The 27,279-nt window shown below is 41.5% G+C and overlaps 1 protein-coding gene across 5 annotated transcripts in view; it reads right to left on the reverse strand.

The window, feature by feature from the left end:
* The window catches only part of SLC17A5 (solute carrier family 17 member 5), a 75,438-nt gene extending 53,468 nt beyond the window's left edge, over window positions 1–21,970 (reverse strand). Inside the window, exons 1-6 of one of the 5 annotated variants that reach the window (XM_055534809.1) lie at window positions 21,726–21,970; window positions 14,340–14,503; window positions 8,660–8,856; window positions 5,071–5,304; window positions 3,443–3,530; window positions 619–705 (exon numbers count right to left, since the gene is read on the reverse strand). In XM_055534809.1, the coding sequence (XP_055390784.1) occupies window positions 619–705; window positions 3,443–3,530; window positions 5,071–5,304; window positions 8,660–8,856; window positions 14,340–14,448 (715 nt within the window). In that variant the 5' untranslated portion in view covers window positions 14,449–14,503; window positions 21,726–21,970. The remainder of the gene's footprint in view (window positions 1–618; window positions 706–3,442; window positions 3,531–5,070; window positions 5,305–8,659; window positions 8,857–14,339; window positions 14,504–21,725) is intronic. The other 4 variants (XM_055534807.1, XM_055534805.1, XM_055534808.1 and 1 more) reach the window with 4 other exon arrangements.
* Between the last annotated feature and the right edge of the window lie 5,309 nt (window positions 21,971–27,279).

The following is a 27,279-nucleotide window of genomic DNA, read 5'->3' on the forward strand; positions in this document are numbered from 1 at the left end:
AATGGGAATTTTGCACCTAAAGCAAACAACTTTTGACCACATGACTGCCTAACAGGATCTACCAGACAAAACCTTTAAAAAACTAAATGTCTACAATCTATTATTTCCGCAGGTATCTGCTTTTGTTTATTTGTTTTGATTGCAGACATATTTCCCGAGTAAATGTTTAGGTGGAATCTACTTTATTAAAAATGTGTATCATCCTGCTATTGAGATTGAGGAATGAAAGGCCCTGGGGCTAAACAAACAAACAAAAAAGATGAAAACTACCAAGTGAGAGTATCCTACTTTGCTTGAGAAGAAATATTTTCAAAATTTACATTTTTATAATAAATGACATAGCAATTTTTGTAGTAAGTGTAGCATTGAAGGCCTGGATTCAACAGCACTTTCTATTGAACAAATATTCCAACATTAACAGAAAGTCACAGCTTAGCCAGATCATTTTAACCACATGAACTTGAAAAACAGGTTATCAGTAAGTGTTTCAGGGCTTTGTGGTTTAGGAAATGGTTACTTCCGTGGGTTGGCATATACATATTTTAACCAATTATTAAACCTCTATTACATTGCAGACCTCTCACATCATAATTTAGGTTACACTTTGAATAAACTTACCGAAGAGATAGAAGACATAAGTCCAATTCATATAGTAGCAAATTACTCCAGAAAGAGGAAGAGAAACTACTGTCCCAAGTTGTGCTCCTAGGACAACAACAAAACTTTGTAAACTTTGGAGAAAAATGAACGAACAGGGGACAGGTTTACTGCTTAAGAAGACGGATAACAGATTATGAGGAAAAGAGCGATCAGCTCCCATAGGTGGGGCTTCCCTGGTGGTCTAGTGGTTAAGAATTCGCCTGCAGATGAAGGGGTCACTGGTTTGATCTTTGGCCCTAGAAGATTCCACATGATGCAGAGCAACTAAGCCCATGCACCACAACTACTGAGTACACAAGCGGCAAGTACTGAGGACCGTGGGCCTAGAACCTGTGCTCTGCAACAAGAGAAGCCACCACAGGGAGAAGCCTTTGCACTGCAACTCCAAAGCAGCCCCCGCTCACTGTAACCAGAGAAAGCCCACGTGCAGCAGTGAAGACCCAGTGCAGCAATAAATACATGAATTAAAAAAAAAAATCTCATAGGAGTTGAGTTTGTCATTGTTTAGTCACTAAGTTATGTCCGACTCTTTTGTGACCCCATGGACTGTAGCCCGCCATGTAGGCTTCTCTGTCCGTTGGATTTCCCAGGCAAGAATAAAGTGGGTTGCCATTTCCTTCTCCAGAGGATCTTACTGACCCAGGGAAAGAATGCCATTCCTACACTGGCAGGCAGGTTCCTTACCACTGAGCCACCAGGGAAGCCAGAGGAGTTGAGTTAGTCACATGCAAATATAAATAATCCATTCTCTTAAGGGATCATTTACCAGAAAACTCATAATATGTAAAATGGATACATTAATATATAGTTACATTAGTTACGATTATATAGCTATTGCTGAATTAGAAGGCATCAATCAACAGAAGACCTATTATAATATGAGCTAGTAAATGCCACATTACTAGTAAATGTGTTAGAAAGCCAAGTGTTTGGGGGAAAGGCTCAAGATGATCTCTAAACATAACGTACTGCAGCACATCTGATGGAAAATGAACAAAGCTTTCAGTAATCTAATTTGCTCTAAATACATTACACACATTTGTATCAGATAAATAAGTACTAAAACTCATTTTAACCACCAAACAGAAGACATCTTAGTAGGTACCGTGTAAGCTAAAATAATCAGACATTGTTTCTGGTCTCAAGTTTTAGTCTTATAGAGTAAGTAAATATAAACAATTATTATATGTTAGAAAGTGCTGAGTGTCACAGAGCAACATCAAAGTTCAAAGGTAGGACAGATAACCTCTGACCACTAGAGGTCAGGAAAAGATGTTAAAAGGCAGTGGTGGGACTTTGAAAAGATGAGCAAGATTTGGTCCCATAAGAAAGAAGATATAGAGGCAGAGGTAACAGGGTGAGCAAGGAATGAAAGAAGGAAAGTGCCAAGTGGCGTTGGGAACTTCAGCTGGGTGAAGGAAAGGAAAAGAAAGGCTAGAGAAACAGGCTGAACAGTTGTTGAATATCTGCTCCCTGCCAGGCACTATGTACCAGGGGCTAGGCTGGCTAAAATGAAGTGATAATGACCACAAAGACTCTTGACCCCTCATCTGAGCCCAGATTTTATTTAATAGGCAAAGGAGAAACACAGATAGTGCCTCTTCTTGAACTTCTTATCAGATTTCTTACATCGATCTCCACACAGCTGTAAGAATCTTCTTTTGTTGTTGTTGTTGTGAGGTTTCAATTAGTAAGAATCTTCTTAAAAGAAAAAAGGAACCTTCTTAAGATGTACATGAGATCGTATCTCTCATGTAAAATATTTCCCCATTTTGGAGAAGAAAAACCCTGTGACCTGTAGGCCTTGATGTAATCTGGCTCTTGTCTATTTCTCTAAGCCCAACCCACTCAAGTACTCCTGCCTGGAAAATCCCATGGACTGAGGAGCCTGGAAGGCTGCAGTCCATGGGGTTGCTCAGAGTCGGACAGGACTGAGCAACTTCTCTTTCACTTTTCACTTTCATGCATTGGAGAAGGAAATGGCAACCCACTCCAGTGTTCCTGTCTGGAGAATCCCAGGGGCGGGGGAGCCTGGTGGGCTGCCATCTATGGGGTCACACAGAGTCGGACAGGACTGAGGCTATTCAGCAGCAGCAGTGTTTCTCATTGCTTTGAAACTATGTTACTTCCTGCCTGTCAGTCCTTGTCCATGTTGCTCTGATTGGCTGGAATGCTTTCCTTTTTTGCTCTTTGCATGACTGGTTCATCTCCTTCTTCAGAGTTGAGCTTAAAAGCCACTGCAAGAGAGGTCTTTCTCAACCACTGTATTTAAAAGTGGTCAGGTCAAAAAGTTTTCATTCAGTATGTGAGCTGGAGGAATTATAATTCACATATAAAGCTCATGCTATCTTACCTATAGATCAAAACAATAGAAAATAATGCATAGGAAAAAAAAAGGTGTCTGAAGGGAGGGATTGAAAGTCATGATATGTTTATGAGATGATCAAACCAGAAATCACAATTTAAGGACACAAGTATTCAATTTTCCAGCTTTTGGGGGATTTTGTTCTGTTACAGCATTCTCTATACGAACATCTGAAAAGGCAACATGGTTTGAAATAAAGGATGGCAGATGGAGAACATGACAACAGTCAATTATGCCACATTGCTGTATGCTAGTGAGCCAAGGAAAACCATTAATAACAAAGTTGTATCCTCAAAACTTTATTTTTCCCCAAAGGAAACACTTGACATTGCATGACTCTGGTGTATACCTTTCCCCCAAGGCTGATGTGTAGATAACAAACTGTAGCAACGGTCTTTATAAAGATGGTTATCTCACCTGCATATGAAATACTCAGAAGCTTGCTTCTTTCAAGAGGGGGAGCCCATGAAGACCACATGGCATGCATGGCTGGAAATGTGACACCCTGAGAAGGGAAAAAGGCATTTCTGATGAAATACAAAGTCGTTTTGTTAATGTTTTAAATTCAGTTGAGTATCTTGTTGCAAGAAAAATTTCTGGATAAGACTCAAACCAGAATTAGGTTTCATGGAGGGACATGACTTTACAGTGTTGAGTGAAAATACCTCATAGTGAAGTACTTTAAAAATCTGAACAAAGATTTGTGGATTCTGTCAACAGGTTTGAGGACTGCAAGGTAAGGGTTATAAAAAATATAAAAGAATGTATTGAGTGATGATATAAAAGGATTCCTCTCAATGTTAACTTTACTCATCTACTTTATTTAAGGCCTGAATGAAATGGAAATGTAACCAATACATAACTTAAACATATTGATCTAATACGGTGGGATACTAGAAGAAAATTCAAATTCACCCTTATCAATAGGAAAAATGGTCCTACCAAAAAATACTTAATTAGGGTGTTTATGGAATTTTTTTTTTTTTAAGTTTTCTGGTCATAATCAGCCTAGTAAATGCTAATTAGTGGAGGGGCAAGATAGGAGTAGGGGATTAAGAGGTATTAATACAAACCACTAGGTATAAAATAAATAAGCTGTCAGGAAATTATGTATCACAGGAAATATTTTATAAACATTACAAATGGAGTATAATCCATAAAAATTTTGAATCACTATGTTGTACATCTGAGATTTACATAATATTGTACATCTGTTACACTTTGACTTAAAAAAATACCAATTACTGATAATGGAGAAGTAACAGAACAGTGAAAGCAGGGAGGTCCATAGAGACTTGGGAGAGGAGGAGATGCTACGGGGAACAGGAAGGAATAAATTCTGAGATTCAAAGTGGTTCACTGCTCTCCTTGGCCATTCACTAGCTGTTGTAGCCTCAGAAAGATTAGTTAACCTTTTAGAACTTCCGTGTCTTTATCTGTAAAACATGTATTTTACTCAGGTAAGGAGAAGAAGAATCTGGTATTAGGGGGCTAGTTTTATTTTATAATCAAGAAGAGCTTATTTGGTACACCTCTATTTGATAAGGATCGTTCAGATGAGTGAGCAAAGCTGAAATTTAAATAGCACTTGGCAATGTCCAAAGTTGTCTAGCCATTATTATATGACTGGATTTTACTACTCCAGTCAGTGTTTTTCCTACACAGATATAAAGGGATTCCTCTCAATGTTAACTTTACTCATCTACTTTATTTAAGGCCTGAATGAGACGAACACTTTTTCACTTCCTTATCTCCTCAGTAGGAGGGAGCAGGGGGAGCTATGAAGTGTCCCCTAGAAAATGTTTTCTCTGGTCTTTGAGTAAAGCTTCTAATTTTGGAGTGCTTCCACTGGAGAGCTCATCGACCACAAACAAACATCTACTCATGCTATTTTATGGTTTAATCAGTTTTTAGTTAAAAAATAAATCCCTATTATCTTCCAGTGTCATTTTTTGGGGCTCATGTTCGTACCAGGGAATGATATCTTTAAGAAGATAAGAAAGGGAGAAGGGGTAAGAAGAAAAATAAAAGAGAAAAAAGCATACCTCTCCTAGCCCTTCTAGTGCCCTGAGTGCAACGAGGGCTCCCACTCCGAAATCTGCAGCGAGCGGAGTGAACAGGGTGAAGGCAGCAGTGCCGAGCACCCCGAGTCCTAGCAGCAGCTTCCCCCCACTTCTGCTGGCGACATAGCCTCCAGGAATTTGGGTGATGATGTAGCCATAAAAAAAAGACCCGAGAATCCATCCTTGAGTTTCTGCATCCCACTGGTACTTTTTACCCTATAAATAGGAATTAAAAAAAAAAAAAAAAAAAAGTCTTTTATGGCTAAGTAACATTCCATCGTGTTTACGTACCACAGCTTTATCCATTCATCTGTCAATGGACTTGGATGTTTCCTCCACGTCTGGCTGTTGTAAACAGTGCTACAATGGACCCTGGGGCGCATATGTCTTTTCGAATTGTGGTTTTCTCAGGGTATATGCCCAGTAGTGGGATTGCTGGGTCATATGGTAGTTTTAGTCCTCTTTTTTTCTTTTAAGGAATACTCCACACTCTTCTCCATAATGGCTGCATCAGTTTACATTCCCACTAACAGTGCCTGAGGTTTCTACCTAGAGCCTGTTACGGAGCGTGAAGTAAGTCAGAAAGAGAAAAACAAGTATTGTATATTAACATATACATATGGAATCTAGAAAAATGGTACGGATGAAATTTGTGGATGGATTTCTGGACACAGCAGGGGAAAGTGAGGGTGGGAATGAATGGAGAAGGTAGCACTGACATATATACACACTCGTGTAAAATAAACAGTTGGTGGGAAGTCACTACAGAACACAGGGAGCCCACCCTGGCGCTCTGTGATGACCTAGAGCGGGTGGGATGGGGGCAGCTGAGGGAGGCTATGGATACATATATAATTATGACTGATTTCCATTGTTGTACAGCAGAAACCAATAGAACATTGTAAAGAAAATTTCCACCAAATAAAAAATTAAAAAAAAACCCAGCCTTTTAACATCTTAATAAAATGGCTCCTTTCTCTTACTGGCATATGGGTACATATAAATGCAATTTTGAACCACTGTTCTTTTTTCCTGTTTGTTTGTTTTTTGGCACTGAGGACTGTGAGATCTTAGTTCCCTGACCAGGGACTGAACCCAGGCCATACCAGTGAAAGCACCAAGTCTTAACCACTGGACTAGCAGGAAACTCCCCAGAACCACTGATGGAAGCTGAAGAACATGCAGACTTCCTCTTGGGTGGGTGAGTCAATGTGATACAGACCTGCAGTTTCTAGGAGTGAATGGAAAATCATTGAAAGTCATAATGTGCAGGCATGCTTGCTATTTTATAAAACTAGACTATGGGATGAATTGTAGATGTTTTGTGACAAAGAAGGCTCAAAAAAGGCAGAAGGTTGATCCAGAAAGTTACTGATCAGGATACTTCAGAGGCTAAGCCAGGCTTTTGAGCTAGGACTGGATTCAAGGCCAGCTCTATTACTTACTGGATTTGTAATCTGGGAAGATTAAATGGAAAAGGCACAAAAAATAAGGCCTGACACATACTAAGTAATCACTTGATGTTAGCTACTAGTATGCAAAAATATAATGTCTCCTCATTTCAGAGCAAGCACTTAAATAAGGATATAGAGCAGTACAATAGAGCAAGAATTTAAACCAAGCCAGAAGCTTCATGTGAGTAGGAAATGTCTTTTAACTAGTAGCAACACACAGTAAGGTGAATATGAAGATTTTAAAATTTTATTAATTTATATTTTTGGTTGTGCTGGGTCTTTGTTGCTATGCATGGGCTTTCTCTAGTTGCAACGAGTAGAGGCTGCTCTCTAGCTGCGGTGCATGGGCTTCTCATGACAGTGACTTCTCTTATTGCAGAGCACAGGCTCAAAAGTTGTGGCCCACGGGCTTATTTGCGCCATGGCATGTAGACTCTTCCAGGACAAAGGATCGAACCTGTGTCCTGAATTGGCAGGCAGATTCCTATCCACTGCACCACCAGGGAAGTCTGAATATGAAGATTTGACAACTGGGTATTTGAATGTTTAGTACACGTAGCCATGTAATCTAACCCATGTGTTAAGAACCATTCAGGATTTCTTTTTATTGTGCATATAGGGCAGATAGGTGGCTCAGATGCTAAAGAATCTGCCTGCAATGCAGGAGACCTTGGTTTGATCCCTGGGTCAGGAAGATCCCCTGGAGAAAGGAATGGCTACCCACCCCCGTATTCTGGCCTGGAGAATTCCATGGACAGAGGAGCCTGGTGGGCTAGAGTCCACGGGATTGCAGAGTCGGACACGATTAGTGACTACAACTTTTCAAGTAGTTGAATTATCAGAAGAATTTGTGGAAAGGAGAAATACAAAGCAAACCCACAATTATCTTTGTTTACAGTACCATTCTGTAGCTTCTCTGAAATTCTAGGGCTTCATGAAGTATCTAGCAGTTACAGGTTGAGTCAGGGAAAGTGGGTGATATGTACCCTTAACATGTATTCAGTAGCATTATCAAAGTCCAACGTAAAGATTTTTGATGTCATTATTTTTGTACATGTGCTTGTTTGGGGGCAGAAACCCTCTTCCCTGTTTGAGAAGAGGGAAGTCTTCTCATCTGTAAATGGCAGAGAAGACTCACCTAACATGGGATCTGGCTCCTTGATGAGCACTGAAGATGGATAAAAATATGCTTATAAAAGGACACCAGCCTGTCCCCCCTGTATTGTCTCCATGCAAAATAAAACATTTAATATGTGTAAAACTCAATTCTGAACAAATGATGAACAAGCACTCATCAATACCACTAGAATACGAGGGGGGCAAAATGATGTAAGTAGCTTAGGTGAGACATGTTATAGATTTTTGAAAAGAAATTGATGAATTCTTATTTTTCACCCTTGTAGTTGAGATTGTTTAAATTCTCCTGCAACAGAAGTCTTCCCTGGGGGACCAGTGGTAAAGAAACAGCCAGACAATGCAGGAGACACTCGATCCCTGACCTGTGAAGATTCCCCCATAACGTGGAACAACCAAGCCCAAGCACCACAACTATTGAGCCTGTACTCCAGAGTCTGGGGAACTGCAACTACTGGGCCCACGTGCCACAGCTACTGAAGCCCGTGCTCCGCAACAAGAGAAGCCACCGCAATGAGAAGCCTGCTCACCACAACTAGAGAGGAGCCCCCACTTGCGGCAAGGAGAGAAAAGCCCATGCAGCAACAAAGACCCAGTGTAGCCAAAAATAAATAAATAAAATTTTAAAAGTTCTCCTGCAACAGGAACCTTTTAAAGAGTACAGCTATTAAATATTGTTCCCATAAAAACTATTTAGCAACATCTAAAACAATCTAATTTCCCAGTATGCCAGACAGGTTTTTCTAAATTCTCTTCAAGGATGGCATGTTTATGGAGGAAACTCAAAAGTTACTTTTCAAACAGATCAGGGTGCAGCAGCAGCAGCTAACCAGTCACTGGGAAAACACAAAAGAAAATGGTTCAGGGTTTACATGAAGAAAGAGTTTGTGTTTCTGTGGGACAAACAAATTCAATGTTTTTCAATATGTTTACCTGGAAGTGTTTTACGATTAAGATCATCTGCTCGAAAAAACAGCACTCACCGTTTGGTTGCGAAGAACTTTTATGGGAGCAGAATGCTCTGCACACTCGTAGGACGTTCTGTTATCTTTGGCAGTTGTGTTTGAGTCCACCATGTCCACTAGTGCAACACTCAGATTCACCCGTAATGAGTAGAGAACGAAGAAACCAAAAAAGGACAAAAATGCTAGGTTGTAACGAGCAGAGCAGCACACTGGAGCTGAAATAAAGACTTGGGGTAAAACTTCCATGAAAAGAATAACTTAGATCATATTGTCTAAATCATTAAAAGGTCACTTCTTAGATGTACACGTTAGTAAATTATGAATATTTTTCTGAGAATATTATCAGATGAAGTATACCTAAAAGCATGTATCAAGGAGAATTTGTTCTGGTATCTGTACCTTTGATAAACATTTAACATATGAGAGCCTGAACTGTAAGATGGTTTCTTAAAATATGGAGGCACCAGTTTTATTAACTTTGCTCAGAAAAATCTGCATTCTGGAGTCAAAACTGAAGCTGACAATCCCCGTCAGCTGACAAGATACGAGAAACACAGGTAAAGGGGTTTAATGGCATTGCTGTTGCTGAAAAACCATCTCAAACATGGCCAATAAGTCTTTGAGTATTCAGCATACCGTGTACATTACTAACTATGGGTTAGTAGTCCTCTCTCATCATAAACACATCTCAGCATAAAAAACTTTCTGCTAAGGCCAGGGCGTGAACCCCCTTCCCCTCGCTCTGCCTCCCACACACCACGATCAATTTCTTACCTTGAAAACCATCCTCAGAGGCTGGGTTTGAATCAGAAGCCATGATTAATACTTAAGCCTTTCTGAAATATATGTATTTAAGAATCCAGAAGCAAACTCGCAGAATCTATGACAGTTGCAGGCCCTGTAACAGCTGCTCAGCTGGTCTTGCTTAAAGGGCCCGCGGTCAAAAGCACAGTAAGAGAATGTACCACACACACACACACACACACACACACACACACACACACGGAGAGGGAGTGGGTGGGAGAAACCTGTTAAACGAAGATCATATGACAGGAGGAGTTTGACCTATTTTTTTCCCTCTAATTATAGGTGTATGCACCTACTGTCTCTGGTTTTCTTCTTTTATTGAGTGGCAGAACTGGAGGGGAGATAAGAATTCAGGAAGCTGAATTAAGGGTGACTGACCCCAAGTGACAATGACATAGTGGTGAATCCAGGGTTTTACACCATAAGTTCGGCCCACACTGAGTGTTTTTAAAGATATGAAAATCTATTTCAATCGCGAACGCCAAGTTAAATACATACGTACATTTATATATACATAAAAGCATATGTGTGTGCTTTTATTTGGCAGGGATATATTAGCATTGTATGCACACATACAAATACAATACACACACACATATGCCTGTTGTTCCCTACTCAGGAATCCTGGTATTTTCACTGACCTAGCTTTGCACAAGGATATATTTTTCAGAGTACAATTGTCTTGGTACAGATTCAGATTAAAGCCTTAATGAAGGCAGCACAACTGCATTTAGGTGTATGTTAACATACTGTAATCCAACTCACTCCTCTGTAAGCACTCATACACTTAACACCTGCTATTAATTTTAGCTTTGTGAAAGACTGACATCTTTTAACACAGAATTTTTCATTTGGCATTCTTGATTTCTTTCTCAAGAGCAGAGCTGGTGTTTGAACTGTGGCACCACCTGCCACAGTTCAATCCAGACCTGTGGAAACTGTATTTATAAAGTTTTATTCACACTGCCTCTGTTGCCTGAATCTAGATACTCTTGCTCTCCACCCCAAGCAAATTGGTAGCTGTTTAGTTAAGGACAGTTTGCAAACTACAAGGCATGTTTTTTGTTGTTGTTGTTGTTTTTTTTTTAATTAAGCCTTTTATTTTGTATTGGGGTATAGCCCGATTAACAATGTTGTTAAAGTTTCAGGTGGACAGCAAAGGGATTCTGCCACACATATACATGTATCCATTCTCCCCCAAACTCCCCTGCCATGCAAGCTGCCACATGACATTGAGCAGAGTTCCCTGTGCTATATATTAGGTCCTCGTTGGTTATCTATTTTAAATATAGCAGTGTGTACATGTCCATCCCAAACTCCCTGACTATCCCTTCCCCCATCCTTGGTGCCAAAAGTTTGGGAAGTGGAGAAAAAGCGAGTAAAACGATTTCAAATTACCAGTGCAATTACTTGAAAATCTGACCTAGTAGTTATGGATCAGGCAATTTTAACTTCGGCAAATTTAACATTCAATAATCAGAAAAGAAAACGCCAACACAGAAGCCACAAAGTATATGACTATGAGGTTTTAAGAAATATTACAAAAAAATCGTTCTTAGTTTTAAAAAATGGCTGTTGACTAGAAATCAGTTGGAAAGATGTTATTTCAAGAAAGTATGACAAGAATAAAGGAATGTATGGTGGCAGAGCAAAATGTACCTGTGAATGTGGCCAGTGGTTGAAACTGGTCCAAGAAAAGTGCGCTTGCGTGACAATGAGAGAGTACATTCATTGGGCACCCGCCACACAGAAATCAAATTCAAAGTAAAACCATGCTTGCATAACGAGCGGAGCACCCACCAAAACAAACAGCAGCTTCTAAAACATGGTTTCAACTTAGGAATGTGAAGTAGGTGTAGTTGAAAGAACACAGGCTGATTTAGATCAAAGCAGACCTGCTGATGGGAGAAGGCAATGGCACCCCACTCCAGTACTTTTGCCTAGAAAATCCCATGGATGGAAGAGCCTGGTAGGCTGCAGTCCATGGGGTCGCTGAGGGTCGGATACGACTGAGCGACTTCACTTTCACTTTTCACTTTCATGCATTGGAGAAGGAAATGGCATCCCACTCCAGTGTTTTTGCCTGGAGGATCCCAGGGACGGGGGAGCCTGGTGGGCTGCCGTCTATGGGGTCACACAGAGTCAGACACGACTGAAGTGACTTAGCAGCAGCAGACCTGCTGATGGAATATCAGCTCTGATTTTCACTGGCAGTGTGTCTTGGGGGAAGGCTGCTAAGAGTTTCCATTATGAGGTTTCTCAGCTGCCAAATGAGGTGACTGCCATCTACCTCACTGGGTTGTGTGTAGATTAGATGAAGTACCGAAGGGCAGGCAGTAAAAGAGAATCCTTTCCCATTTACCCTGGAGAAAGTCATACCGATGAGATACAGTGCTACAATACACATAAGTGTGTAACACGGGACAAAAGAGGGACGTAAACATGCTGTGTGTGGGGCAGGGGATGGTCAAGGAAGACCTCTGGGAGAAAGAACACCCAACACTGAATCTTCATCCATAAGCAAGAAGCCATGGGCAGGCTAGAGGAGGAAGAGTGATACAAACAAAGGCAGGGCAAGCACAGTGTGGAAACAAGAAGAGTGAGCACAAAAGGGGCAGGAAGCCATCTGGCCCTGGGCTTTTGTTTGTTGAAAGGTTTCTGATCACAGTTAGATGTCCACTGATAGATGAATGAATATAGACGATGTGGTCCATATATATACAATGGAATATTAGTCATAAAAGGGAATGAATTTGAGTCAGTTGTAGGGAGGTGGCTGAACCTAGAACCCGTTATACAGAATGAAATAAGTCTTGGGCTCCAAAATCACCGCAGATGGTGACTACAGCCATGGAATTAGAAGACGCTTGATCCTTGGAAGGAAAGCTATGACAATCCTAGACAGCGTATTAAAAAGCAGAGGTGCCACTTTGCCAACAAAGGTCCGTACAGTCAAAGCTATGGTTTTTTCCAGTAGTCATGTACAGATAGGAGAGTTGGACCATAAAAAAGGCTGAGTGCCAAAGAACGGATTCTTTTGAATTGTGGTGCTAGAAAAGACTCTTAAAAAAAACTTACTTATTTTTAATTGGAGGACAATTGCTTTATAATATTGTGTTGGTTTCTGCTATATATCAACATGAATCTACCATAGGCATCCGTATGTCCCCTTCCTCTTGAACCTCCCTTCCACCTCCCACCCTATACCACCCCTCTAGATTGCTGAGAGTTCCATGGACTGCACGGATATAAAACCAGTCAATCCTAAAGGAAATCAACCCTAAATATTCATTGGAAGGTCTGAAGCATCAGTTAGATAGCAAGGGTTGGATAGCAAAGGTTAGGAAGAGTTAGAGAGCGTCACTGACTCAGCAGACATGAATTTGAACACACTCTGGGAGATAGTGAAGGATGGAGGAAACTGGTGTGCTGTAGTCCATGGAGTCACAAAGACTCACACATGGCTTAGCGACTGAACAACAACAAGGTCAGAAAGAGGAAAAAACTATATCATATTTTAACTCACATATATGGAATCCAGAAAAATAGTACTGATGACCCTATTAACAGGGAAGAAATGGAGATACTGATGTAGACAATGAACTTGTGGACACAATAAGAAAGGAAAGGGCAGGATGAATAGGAGGACTGGAGAAAATAGCATTGACAGATATACACTACCATGTGGAAAACAGATAGCTAGTGGGAAACTGCTATATAATAGAGGAAGCCCAGCATGGCATCCTGTAATGACCCCGAGAAGTGGGATGGGAATGGGGAGGGAGGCTAAAGAGGGAGAGGGGTGTATATATATATATATACGACTGATTTGCGTTGTCATAAAGGCAGAAACAAATACAACATTGTAAAACAATCATCCTCCAATTAAAAAAAATAAAATTAAAAATAAATTAATTTTAAAAAAAGGAGCAGGAAACAGCAGATGACCTGATGGGGCTGGACTATGATGCTGCAGTAACTGAGTGGAACACTGGTTTCTTAATTTAATAACAAAAACAATAGGCAATAATTATTGAGCTCAATGTGCTCAGTATCAGTCTAAGTGTTTTAGATAATGGTTTTAAGGATTCACTGGGGTGGCACATATAAAATATTTAGAATACACATAATATGCTTCAATTACTGTGAACTGTTGTTATTATAATGCTTTCTCTGGATATTAGGAATTGAGGTAATTAGGGCTTCCCAGGTGGCTCAGTGGGTAAAAAATCAGCCTGAAGTGCAGGAGACACAGGAGATGTGGGTTCAATCCCTGGGTCAGGAAGATTCCCTGGAGGAGGGCATAGCAACCCACTGCAGTATTCTTGCCTAGAGAATCCCATGGACAGAGGAGCCTGGAAAGCTACAGTCCATAGGGTGGCAAAGAGTTGGACATGACTGAGCAACTGAGCATGCATGTATGTTAGGGATCCAGGTTATTTCTCATTTCTGAGAAATTAAGAGTTGAAAAAAGAAGCTATTGAAGAGAGTGGGGGTGTGAAGTTCCCAGTGAAACAGATAGAATTGCTGAGTGAGTGAACATCACCCAAAACTGGGGCGAGCAATCTGCCCTTGTGTTTCACCTTGAAGCACAACTTGCCTGTAAGCAGATAGCTCACACTGAGATGGATGCGGTGACAAAGCAAGAGGGCAAAGGAGTTTAGAGTACGAGCAAGAAAATAAAGTGCTGGAGCGCGATTCTGACTCAAGAAGCCAGTAAAATGGAGCGGGCTAATGCCCAGTGAAAGCAGGAGCTTTTCGGCTGTGTTGTTCACTGCTGTCCACCTTCAATGCCTAGAGCAGTGTCTGCAAGAGTTGGCATACAAATATTTAGGGGGCTTAAAATTAGAGAGTGCGGCTTCCCCAGTGGCTCGGCTGGTAAAGAACTCACCTGCCAATTCAGGAGACGCAGGAGACGCAGGTTTGATCCCTGGCTTGGGAAGATCCCCTGGAGGAGAAAATGGTAACTCACTCCAGTATTCTTGCCTGGAAAATTCCATGAACAGAAGAGCCTGGCGGGTTACAGTCCATGGGGTCACAAAGAGTTGGGCATGACTGAGCGAACATGAAAAAGTCGAGAGGTGTATCTTTTAAAAAATTATTGACTTACTTATTTTTGGCTGTGCTGAGTCTTTTACTGCTGCACGTAGGCTTTCTCTAGCTGTGGGGAGTGGGGGCTACCCTTCATGCGGTGCATCAGCTTCTCCCTGAGGTAGCTCCTTTTGTTGTGGAGCACGGGCTCTAGAGAACAGGCTCGGGCCAAAGAACTAAATAGACATTTCTCCAAAGAAGACATACAGATGGCTAACAAACACATGAAAAGAGGCTCAACATCACTCATTATCAGAGAAATGCAAATCAAAACCACTATGAGGTACCATTTCACACCAGTAAGAATGGCTGCGATCCAAAAATCTACAAGTAATAAATGCTGGAGAGGGTGTGAAGAAAAGGGAACCCTCTTACACTGTTGGTGGGAATGAAAACTAGTACAGCCACTATGGAGAACAGTGTGGAGATTCCTTAAAAAACTGGAAATAGACCTGCCTTATGATCCAGCAATCCCACTGCTGGGCATACACACTGAGAAAACCAGAAGGGAAAGAGACACGTGTACCCCAATGTTCATTGCAGCACTGTTTATAATAGCCAGGACATGGAAGCAACCTAGATGTCCATCAGCAGATGAATGGATAAGAAAGCTATGGTACATATACACAATGGAGTATTACTCAGCCATTAAAAAGAATACATTTGAATCAGTTCTAATGAGGTGGATGAAACTGGAGCCTATTATACAGAGTGAAGTAAGCCAGAAAGAAAAACACCAATACAGTATACTAACGCATATATATGGAATTTAGAAAGATGGTAACAATAACTCTGTGTACGAGACAGCAAAAGAGACACTGATGTATAGAACAGTCTTATGGACTCTGTGGGAGAGGGAGAGGGTGGGAAGATTTGGGAGAATGGCATTGAAACATGTATAATATCATGTATGAAATGAGTTGTCAGTCCAGGTTCGATGCACGATACTGGATGCTTGGGGCTGGTGCACTGGGACGACCCAGAGTGATGGTATGGGGAGGGAGGAGGGAGGAGGGTTCAGGATGGGGAACACATGTATACCTGTGGTGGATTCATTTTGATATTTGGCAAAACTAATACAATTTTGTAAAGTTAAAAAAAAAAAAAGAGTAGCTGTGCTGCACTGGCTTAGTTGCCCCGAGGCATGTGGAATCTTCCTGGAGCAGGAATCTAACCCACGTTCCCTGCCTTGGCAAGCAGAGTCTTACTGGTCCACAAGGGAAGTCCCAAGGGGTGTTTCTGGATGGAAGTTCACAGTTCTACCTATGAAGTTGGTATCTATCTTGACAATAGATAAAAGACACACCTTCTCTCTACTTCTGGATCCTTGTGAAATCTTCCATAAAAATAAATGAGTCAGTGGGTGGAAAGTTCAGATGGAATGAGAGAGAGGTCAAAGTGGAGCAGTTACACAGGCAGGAAGGGAGGAATTCTAGTTGTGGTTAAGGCAGTTATGGGAGCTGACGAAGTCCAAGGGGTGACTGAGGAGGGAAGGAAGTGGTCAGACACTTTTGAGTCTGAGAACTTGAGGCGACGTGTGTGAGAAGTCACTCGAGATAACAGTGGGGAATTAGAACGGAGAAGATGGACATGTGTCGGGTGGTAAAGCCTGTGATCAATGAAGCAAAGGGCTGGGCAGTGGGCAGAGGAGGAGACCATGTGGGGGAAAGTGGTCTAGACGAATGGCCCTGAGAGTGGAGGGGTGATTGTCTGGGAGCATCAGTGCGGAGTATGAAGGAAGTAACCCCACCAATTGCTGTAAGATAACAGCAGTGAGAACTGGGAGTGGAGAGCCCAGAAGGCCAGGCTTCTGTTGGAGTAATGAGGTGCCTGAGGTGAGTGCAGGCTGGTGAAAACCTGAGAATGCCCGGCCTCCATTCACGGTGGGAGGGTTTGACACTGGGGACGAGCGGGCCTGGCTGAGGAGCAGGGATGTACTGAGTGGTGGTGAGGGGCTGAGACTGAGGTGGAAAATTCATGGTCAAGGGCACTGACCTATGCAAAGATGATGACTTTGTATAGAGGATGGGGCTTGGATGGTTGAGCCCCTTAGCCAGGGAACCTCATTAAAAAAGAGTTCTTATCTAAATGGCTAAAATAAGTTTTGCTTTTAAAAAGGGTAAATATTTAACTAATCTTAGCCTGTCTTGGGCTTCCCTGGTGGCTCAGATGGTAAAGACTCTGCCTGTGATGCAGGAGAACCAGGTTCAATCTCTGGGTCAGGAAGATCCCCTGGAAAAGGGAATGGCAACCCACTCCAGTATTCTTGCCTGGGGAATTCCATGGACAGAGAAGCCTGGCAAGTCCATGGGTTGGACTTGCCAAGACAGTTGGACATGACTGAGCAATTAACACACACACACACACAGCCTGTTTTACAGCTAACCCACTCCTGATAAATCCTTATTTATTTCTAGTTCCCAAATTAATATCCATTTACATGAAAACAAATTCCATTAAAATGGACTCAGTTAATTTTTTTCCTGTTAGGCATTGACTGTATTAATTTTTAAAATATATGCAACAATATTAAATGTATTTGCCTGGAGAATTTCATGGACAGAGGAGCCTGGCGGGCTGCAGCCCATGGGGTCGCAAAGAGCGGGACACGACTGACTGACCAACACACAACATTAAATGTAGGCCTTGTTTAAATCTATACTCTGAAAGAGAAAAATAAAAAAAACCACTAAAATGGACTCAGTTACTTTAATATGTATTGATTATCACACCATGACCCAAGGCTACTTCCCTTCATCCTGCAATATGGTTGCTATCTACGAGCACTCCATACCTTATATTTAAGACTGTAACTACACACAAGGTCTATTTATGTGTACTATACAAAGCTTATATAACTGAACCTTGAATGTAACCATCTGCCTCTTGTCCCAGAAGAATAGTAGAGGCCAAAAACAAAACAACAAAAAAATGAAATAAAGCAGAGGATGTGCCACTATAAGCTAGAAAATCAAGTTCCAATAGAGTGTGACATGAAGAATGGGGCTCTTTTTTTTTGGTGCCAGCTGCTCTGAGGAATGCAAAATCCAAACAATTTTAATTGATGATAATAATAGTAATTAACATTTACTGTGTGCTAAACTCTATTCCAAGCACTTTCTATTAGCTTATTTAATCGTCACAAATAGCCCTATGAGTTAGGTATATTATTTTTCTCTGATTTACAGGCACAGAGAGGTTAGGTTAGGTACTGAAACTAGCATTGGCAATTAGGCACCCTGCCTCCAGATCCATGTTCTGCTTTTAAACACAAAGAAATGTCTAAGGAGATCTAAAACTGACTTTTCCTAACATGAATGAACATATTTTGGTGCAAACAGTATTCTGAAAGTCCATTTAATCAAATACAAGACACATTTCATTCATACAAAAATAAACCTTCAACTGGTGAGAAGTGTGAGGAATGGAAATTTTATGTATGTGCCTAATTCTCTTCCTCCCTCCTATCTAAATTAAGCAGAAAAATCTATACATTCCTGTGGTTTAATCAGCATCGAGCCTTCCTTCCCCCCATCACTTAAAAACATTTTGGGGGATATATTAACAGTTGATCTGATTTACAATACTATAGAAATATACCTTAATTTTAGCTCTCTTAATAAAGAAGCACTACCTATAAAACAAAACCATGTCCTCTTATCCATGAAGGAGTGACTGGTGAACTTTCAAATTTGTGAAGTCAACAAAAATGATTAAGCATTTTGCAAGTAGGAATTTCTCAAATGTAACGCAAAGGTGGCAGTGTTGTGACAAGGAAGGAGGATGGGACTAAAATCTAGAAGAACTCTGGTTAGACTTTAACACGGCTACAGCAATCTTTGGGAACTTAATCTCTTTGGCTCTTGGTTGTTTATATATAAAATGATGCCCATCAGATGGTAGTTTAGTCTCTAAGGTGTTTTAACTGATGTATAATGTTATAACTAACATTTTATCAGCTTTTGTTATCTCTTCTGATAAACAAAACTATACACATAGGCATAGAGAAGATACTGCTAATTTCATATAGGCTTGTTCCAAAACAAACATAAATGATAAGTAAAACATACATACTGCGCTCAGTTGCGTCAGACTCTTTGTGACCCCATGGACTGTAGCCCGCCAAGCTCCTCTGTCCACAGGGCTTTTCCAGGCAAGAATACTGGAGTGAGTTGCCATGCCCTCCTCCAGGGAATCTTCTCAACCCAGGGATCCAACCCAGGTCTCCGGCATTGTGGGTGAATTCTTTACCATCTGAGCCACCAGGGAAGCCCAAGAATACTGGAGTGGGTAGCCTATCCCTTTTTTAGGGGATCTTCCTGACCCAGGAATCGAACCAGGGTCTCCTGCATTGCAGGCAGAGTCTTTACCAGCTGAGCTACCAGAGAAGCCCAAGAACACTGCAGTGGGTAGCCTATCCCTTCTCCAAAGGATCTTCCTGACCCAGGAATCGAACTGGGGTCTCCTGCATTGCAGGCAGATTCTTTACCCACTGAGCTACCAGGGAAGCCCAAGACATATATAAACATACAGAAAGAGAGATTTTAAGGTCAGCTGAAGATTTACTCCTTCAGGCACCACTAAAAAAGCTAATTCTGGATGAAAAGTTGTTTTTTTTAAACACCTACAATGTCTGAAATGTGCAAAGTAAACATACAGAACATAATTTAAATAAAAATATAACTAATAGTCATCTTGTTTCTCCTATTAGATGTACAGAAGCTAGGACCGGGGCATTACTGAGCGAGAAGACGAGGTAACCCCTGATGCCTCTTATAAAGCTGTTATACCAATCTTTGTCTTTCCCATTGCTCCTCTCTTGTCCTTGTCATAGCATGCCAGGCACAGAGCTTAATTTAAAATATTGTTGACTAATGCAACACCCTGTAACTTTTCTCTAAAACCCTTATATTTTAAATAGCAAAAAATAACAATGTGTTGTGCTGTTTTTATCTTCTTTTCCTCTCCTGTAGGTAATGTATAGAGTAAAAATAAGGGGGGAAGTGGTTATAATAAAGAAAGCCACCTCAGGGCATGAGGAACCAGGGCTAAGATCTATACAAGAACACTCAACCCATGAATCAAGGAGGGATTGTTTTCAAATTTCATTTCCATCTCATTCCATTTTCCAAAAGGAATGAAAATTTTCTTTTTTAATCTACTTTATTGAGGTATATTTTACACACAATAAAATGCTTCCATTTCAAGTGTACTATTTGGTGAATTATGACAGATGTATACATCTGTGATCCCTAGTCAAGATGCAGAATTTTTCCATCACCCCAAAAAGTACCCTAGTGTCTCTGCAGGCAACTCCTTCCTGCCTGTAGTTTCCATGCAATCAATGATCTGCTTCCTGTTATTACAGATTAGTTTCGCTTGTTTAGACCTTCATACTGACCGAAAGATACATTAACATGGTGGTTTCCTTTGTGCCTGGGATTTAGCCATATCACGTGTGTCAGTAGGTACTTTTTATCACTGAGTATATGTGAATATACCCCAATTTGTTTATCCAGTCATTTGTTGATGGATTGATGGATAGGTTGTTTCCAGTTTTTAACTATGGATATTATGAATTAAAGCTTCTATAAACATTGTGTGGTACTATGGTCCTGCATGTTTAACTTTAAAATATTAATAGACTGCCAGTTTTCCAAAGTACTTGTACCATTTTACACTCTTACCAGCAAAATATGAGTCCTAGTTATTCCATATATTTGCCAGTATTTGGTATCTTTGGCCATTTTAACATTAGCTATTTTAGTAAGATGGCTCTTTGCAGTTTTAATCTGCATTTCCTGACAACTACTCTGTTTAACATCTGAGCTAAAATTTGATTTTATATATATATATATATTTCCCAATTGCAATAGAATATAGTAGTTTCTAGGGAATATCTTTATGACGGCATTTATTTCTGTATTTCCACACTAGATTATTTCAGAGAAGAGGATTACAGAAATCTAATTCATATGTCATGAAAAAAGATCAGTTTATGGAACTAAGTCCGACTTCCAGATAAAACGCCAGTATGGTACAGTGCTTACCCTGAGCGTCCACAAAAATAAGCACCTAGTTGCCAGATGGAGCTATAATATTGCTACCCCTACTGCCACCATCTGGTAATGTTGAAAACAAACTTAAAAGGTTATACTGCTCTTGGTCAAGAAAAGTTAAATTTCTAATTCAGCTCTGTTTCTCAAGCATACATCTTTGAAACTACAGAATGCATGCAAAGTGATTTATTCTTTAGTTTTGATTTCTTTTAAAGAAGCATGATAGCAAAATATTTTAATTTTCCCAAATTCAGGGAAGATGAGTTGTGAAGTATTATACATCCTTTTCTATTTGCTGCAATGCTTTGGACAAATTACCTTAGCGCGCTCTATGGATAGCCTATTTTGAGCCTATCTATGGATAGCCTACCCGTTTCCTAACTTATTAGACTGCTACGACTTCATTGTAGACAACTATACGGGGAAAAAAATGTATGCAGTAACTTTTACGGCACAATTTCAAAATATTCGCTGAGTTATCCAATAATTTCCCTCCGCATACGCAACAAAGTTAACCCCAGTCCGGTGTTTTTTTTTTTTTTTTTTTTTTTTTTGTCTCCACGCCCAAGGAGCTAGCTACCAGATCACGTGCTGGAGGACCAGCAGCTGTGGCAAGCTGGCAGTGACAAGGAGGAAGAGTCCGCGTCTCCGTCCCGCCCTCCAGCCTTCAATTGCAGGTTTCCCCAGGGCGCTTTTTTCTTCGGGGTCCTCCGCTTCGCCCTCTGCCCATTCATTTCAAGGTTCTCTCCCCCAGTTCGTTCTTCCACAGGGTCCCCAGCTCAATACTACGGAAGATCGGCCGGCGTCCTGAGCCCGCGGCGCCCAGCAGGTCCGAGCCCGAGCCCGCCGGCTGCACCTGCCGAGGCCTCCGGGGCTGCACCTGCGGAGACCCCCGGGGCTGCACCTGCCGAGGTCCCGCCCGAGCCTCCGCCCGGCCCCGGCCTCCCTGCTCCGCTTGCCTCCCGGGCCCGGCACCGGGCTTCTGGGCATCCGAGAAATCGGAGGCTTGAGGGGGGGCCCTCACCGGGCTCCCTGATCTCAGCCCCCGAGGGCTTGAGCGGCTCTGGACACCCTCCACCTTGGGACGGCTACCTCCCGAAACCCCCCTGGATCGCGCCGCCACTCACCGGTTTCCTCCCGCGGGGCGCGCTGCAGGAGCGGTGTGCGGTCCGAGCCCTCCTCGCCATCGCTCGGGGCCAAGTCCGAAACCGGGGACTTCATGACGTCTCCAGGGAGCTACGGCGCAAACCTGCCCCGCTGAAAAGAGAGCTCCAGCAGGACCGCCGAAGCCCCCCGCCCCGGGGCCGAGGCGGCCAGGCAGAGCTGGGCCGCTGGCACCACCCCCAGTCTGACCCCGCCCCCCGGCCACGTCGGTCACAGGCCCCGCCCCGGGGCAGCCGCGCAGGCTCCGCCCCCGCCGCCATCTTGAGGTCGGGCCACTTGGTTGGCGGTGGGGCGGGGACGGCCGGGTTCCGGAGGCCTGGCTTGCTGAGGCGCGGCGAACGCCGAGTTGTCGGGCCAGCCAGTTGTAGGCCCGCTGGGTGGCTGGTGTTCTGAAGACTAGTGCTACCCTTCCTTGCGCTCCCTGGTAAAGCTCAGAGAGCAGCGGGGACTGGGAACCTTAAGGCGGAAGACAGGGGCTTAAATCGTGCATCGTTAAGGGGAGAACTTGGAGTGGATGGCATGTATATGACGTTCCGTTATAGTAGTAATTTGCCATGAAAGTGAAAGCCGCTCAGTCGTATCCGACTCTTTGCGACCCCTTGGACTATCCAGTCCATGAAATTCTCCAGGCCAGAATACTGGAGTAGGTAGCCATTTCCTTCTCCAGGGGTTCTTCCCAACCCAGGGATTGAACCCAGGTCTCCCTCATTGCTGGCGGATTCTTTACCAGCTGAGCCACAAGGGAAAATTGCCATGGATATTAGCAACCCCAGTTCTTTCTGCCCGTGACAGCATATTGTCCCTAGGATAGCTTTGAAGGTGGAAAACAGGCAATAGATACATTGATTCCTATGTAATTGCCTGCTTTGCAGTCAAAATACCCAGTTATCAGCAGTTTCCTGTGGTTCACCCTATGCAATCATCTGACTTACGTCTCCACAGGGCGTTTGCTGACTCTAAGGGAGAAGCGCTAGGAAAATCCACTATCTTGCCTCGGTGTGACCACTGGCAGTAATCCTGGGAACTGGAGATTAATGAGATATAAAAGTATACTAGATGACCTTGTAGCGGGGAAGAAACTCACAAGCCAACAGTTGAGTCAGCCAGGTCAGGCGCTTGGTGAGGTCCACGTGGGGACAAATGAGAGGGGTCACCTTTTTCCAGAGGGGAGGGTGGAAGTTACTGAAGGAATTCTTAACCTCTGCATGGGTAATGGCTAGGAAGGTTATCACTTTAAAACTAGGACAAATCAGACCTACTTTCTGAAATTACGTAGATTTTAAACTCTCTGAGGCGGATTCTGGCCTGTCAGAATTCTGTAGTGTTAGGAAGTTCACAGGAGGCTACACTTTGAATAGCCAGGTTATAAAGGACTTGAACCAGAAAGATTCCAACAAAAACTTGAAAGTTTTCAAACCACAAGAGGTCCTTTAAAAAAAATACAAAACCCTACCCTTTTTATTTTAGAAGTTTTAAGTTTAAAGAAAAGTTGTGGAGATAATCCAGAGAGTTTTGCATACCATTTGTCTTGTTTGACATATAGCTGATATCTTAGGTTGGTATGATACATTGATAACATCTAATTAACCATTGATAGGTTGTTGTTAATGGGAGTTCATACTTTATATTCAGATTTATTTAGCTTTTACCTAATATTCTTATTCTGTCCTAGGATTCCATCCAGAATGCCACATTATAATCATTGTATCTCATGGGACTCCTCTAGACTGACAGTTTCTCAGACTTTGCTTGTTTTTGCTGACCTTGAAAGTTTTGTTGAGTACTGGTAGAATTTGTAGAAAGGCTCTCAATTTGGGTTTGTTGGATGCTTTTATTGTAATTAAACTGGAGTTACGGGTTTTGAAGAAAGACTGCAGAGGTAAATTGCCAGCGTCATCACATAATTTCAAGAGAATGTGCTGTCAGCGTAGCTTATCATTAATGGTTATCACTGGTGGTATTACACTTCATCACATGCTTGAGGTGGTGTTTGTCAGGTTTTTCCTTGTGTCAAATTCCTCTTTTTCCCCCTCCCATTCCATCCTTTCTCTCAGTATGTGCAGCCTGTACTTGAGGGGTAGGTACTTTATGCTTCCTCTCTTTGAAGGACAGAATTCTTTTGTTTGGAAATGTGTCTGTTCTCCCTGGTTTGTTTATTATATGTATATATATATTTAAAACTTGAGACTCATATTTATTTATTAAAATTTTTTACTTTACATGGGAGTATTGTTGATTGACAGTGTTGGGTTAGTTTCACGTGTGCAGCAGGGTGATTCAGTTATACACGTACATGCATCATTCTTTTTCAAATCCTTTCCCCATTTAGGTTATTCTAGTGTACTGAGAGTTCCCTGTGCTAGACAGTAGGACCTTGTTCTTTTTTTTTTTTTTTAAGCTGAGCTGTACTGCTGGTGGAATCTGAGTTTCCCAACCAGGGATTGAACTTGGGCCAAGGCAGTGAAAGCAAGGAATCCTAACTAACCACTGGACCGCCAGGTAACTCCCATGGTTATCTGTTTTAAATATAACAGCGTGTACATGTCAATCCCAGACTCCCAATCTATCCCTCCCCCACCCCCATATATTTGTTTATTCAGTCATTTGTTTATATTAATGTGGACTCATGGCTTTTTATCCTTTGGGTTATAATCCAGCGCTTTGCTATTCATTTCATTGCTCAGATTGTTCCAGCTTTGGTAACTGAGTGCTCCTCTCAGTTGGCTCTTGTACCCCTTTTATATGTCCCTGCCGTGTATTTTTTGAGCACTACCTTAGTTTCTGGTATTACAAGCTATTGCAGCTCATCCTGAATAGTCTCCGCTCCTGCCATTTCTCCAAGGGCAGTGATGTTAGAAACCAGAATGGGTGCTGGGTGTACTTCTTGCTACTCTGTAGTCACTGATTCCAGGCCCAGAGGAGGTACTTTTGTTTTTGTTTCCTTTTATAATCTTCCCAAGAGAATATATATATATATATATATTTCTTTTTTTTTTAAGTATAAAGTAACACCTTTTACTTCCTTGTATCTGGCATTCAATTCCTGCTCACTGCCATAAAAGATTGTTGTTGAGGTTATTTATTTATTTTTGATTGGTAATTCCTTCCTTTACCAGTACTCTCAACCAGTGCTGTTCAGTACAAATATTATGCATAACATATATGTAATTTAACATTTTCTAGTAGCTACATTAAAAACTTAAGAAACAAAAAAGTAAAAAAAGATGAAATTATTTTATAATATACATTATTTAATCAAATCTATCAAAATTTTTGAAAATTCAATATCTAATCAATATAAAACACTTACTGAGGGACTTCCCTGGTAGTTCAGTGGTTAGGATTTTGCCTTTCAACACAGGGGCTGGGTGTTTCTTTAGCTTCCTGGTTAGGAAGCTAAGATCGCACATGACTCCCCACATGACTCTGGACCCGATACAGAAACAATATTCTAACAAACTCAGAAAAGACTTTAAAAATGGTCCACATCAAAACCAGAAACCACTTAATGAGATATGGTACATCCTTTTTTTTCAGTTCTAAATCTTCAAAATGTGTGTATATTACACTTAGAGCACATCTTTGTTAAGCCTGGTCACATTTCAAATGTTTGATAACCACCTGTGGCCTGGGCTGCCATTTTGGACAGCACAGTTGTAGACCATGTGAGGGCTTACTCTTCCCCCAAATTCTGTCTCTGCATGGAAAAAGAATGTCTTCTAATCAGTGCCTAGTTCAAAAGACTAGCCATTTTCTTCCTCTGTAAAATGGAGATAATAATAGAAACAACTATTATTGTTAAACAACTCATTTTGTTATTATGAGAAATAAAGAAGATAATGCATGCAAGTCATGGTATAGGATGGGTTGTTGTTTAGTAACCAAGTCATGTCCAACTCTTGCTACCTCATGGGTTGTAGCCCACCAGGCTCCCTGTCCATGGGATTTCCCAGGCAAGAATACTGGACTGGGTTGCCATTTCCTTCTCCAGAGCATCTTCCCCACTCAGAGATTGAACCCGTGTCTCCTGTGGCTCCTGCACTGGCAGGTGGATTCTTTACTGCCACCAGGGAAGCACTACATGATGGGTAGTAAGTCTCAATATATGGTAGCTATTATTTTTATTGTTAAATTTGTTTTAGAAAATGAACTTACCCATCTTAGGAACTCCTTTATTTATATATTTTGAAATGTAGTTTATTTACAGTGTCATGTTATTTTCTGGTGTACAGCAAAGTGATTCAGTTATACACACACACACACACACACATATATATATTCTTTTTTATATTCTTTTCCATTATGGCTTATTACAGGATATTGAGTATAGTTACCTGTGTTATACAGTAAGACTTTATTGCTTACCTATTTTATGTATATTAGCTTGTATCTGCTAGTCCCAAACTCCCAGTTTATCCCTCTCCCATTCCCTTTCCCCTTTGGTAACCGTAAATTTTTTTGTCTATGTCTGGTAGTCTGTTTCTGTTTTATAAATAAGTTCCTTGGTGTCATATTTTAGATTCCACATATAAGTGATATCATATAACATTTGTCTTTCTCTTTCTAACTTACTTCACTTAGTATGATTATCTCTAGATCTATCCATGTTGCTGCAAATGGCTTTATTTCATTCTTTTTTTATAGCTGGGTAATGTTCCTTTGTATATATGTACCGCGTCTTTTTTTTTTAACTTTTTGTTTTGTATTGGGGTACAGATGATTAACAATGTTGTGATAGTTTCAGGTAAAAGGCAAAGGGGCTCAGCCGTACATATACAGGTATCCATTCTCTTCCAAACTTCTCTTCCATCCAGGCTCCCACATACCACTGAGCAGAGTTCCATGTGCTATATACAGTAGATCTTTGTTGGTTATCCATTTTTAGTATAGCAGTGTGTACATGTCCATCCCAAACTCCCTATCTCTTCCTCCCATCTTCCCTCCCTGGAAACTATTAAGTTTGTTCTCTAAGTCTGTAAGTCTGTTTTATAAATAAGTTCATTTGTATTGTTTCTTTTTAGATTTTACATATATGGGATTCTTAGGTGGCTCAGTCGGTAAAGATTCCCCCTGCAATGCAAGAGACAAAGGAGATGCAGATTTGATCCCTGGGGTGGGAAGATCCCCTGGAGGAGGGCATGGCAACCCACTCCAGTATTCTTGCCTGGAGAGTCCCATGACAGAGGAGCCTGGCGAGCTACAGTCCATAGAGTCACCAAGAATCAGACACGACTGAAGCAGCTGAGCATGCACACACATATAAGGGATGTCATACAATATTTCTCCTTCCCTGACTACTTCATTCAGTATGACAATCTCTAGATCCACCCACATTGCTGCAAATGGCATTATTTCATTCTTTTTAATGACTGAGTAATATTCCAATGCCGATGGACGTTTAGATTGCTTCTATGTCTTGACTCCGAGACGGCAATGGCACCCCACTCCAAATTCTTGCCTGGAAAATCCCATGGACAGAGGAGCCTGGTGGGCTGCAGTCCATGGGGTCGCTAAGAG

The sequence above is a fragment of the Bubalus kerabau genome, chromosome 9 (genome assembly GCF_029407905.1).
Source record: "Bubalus kerabau isolate K-KA32 ecotype Philippines breed swamp buffalo chromosome 9, PCC_UOA_SB_1v2, whole genome shotgun sequence".
In the NCBI taxonomy this organism is placed as follows: Eukaryota; Metazoa; Chordata; class Mammalia; order Artiodactyla; family Bovidae; genus Bubalus; species Bubalus kerabau.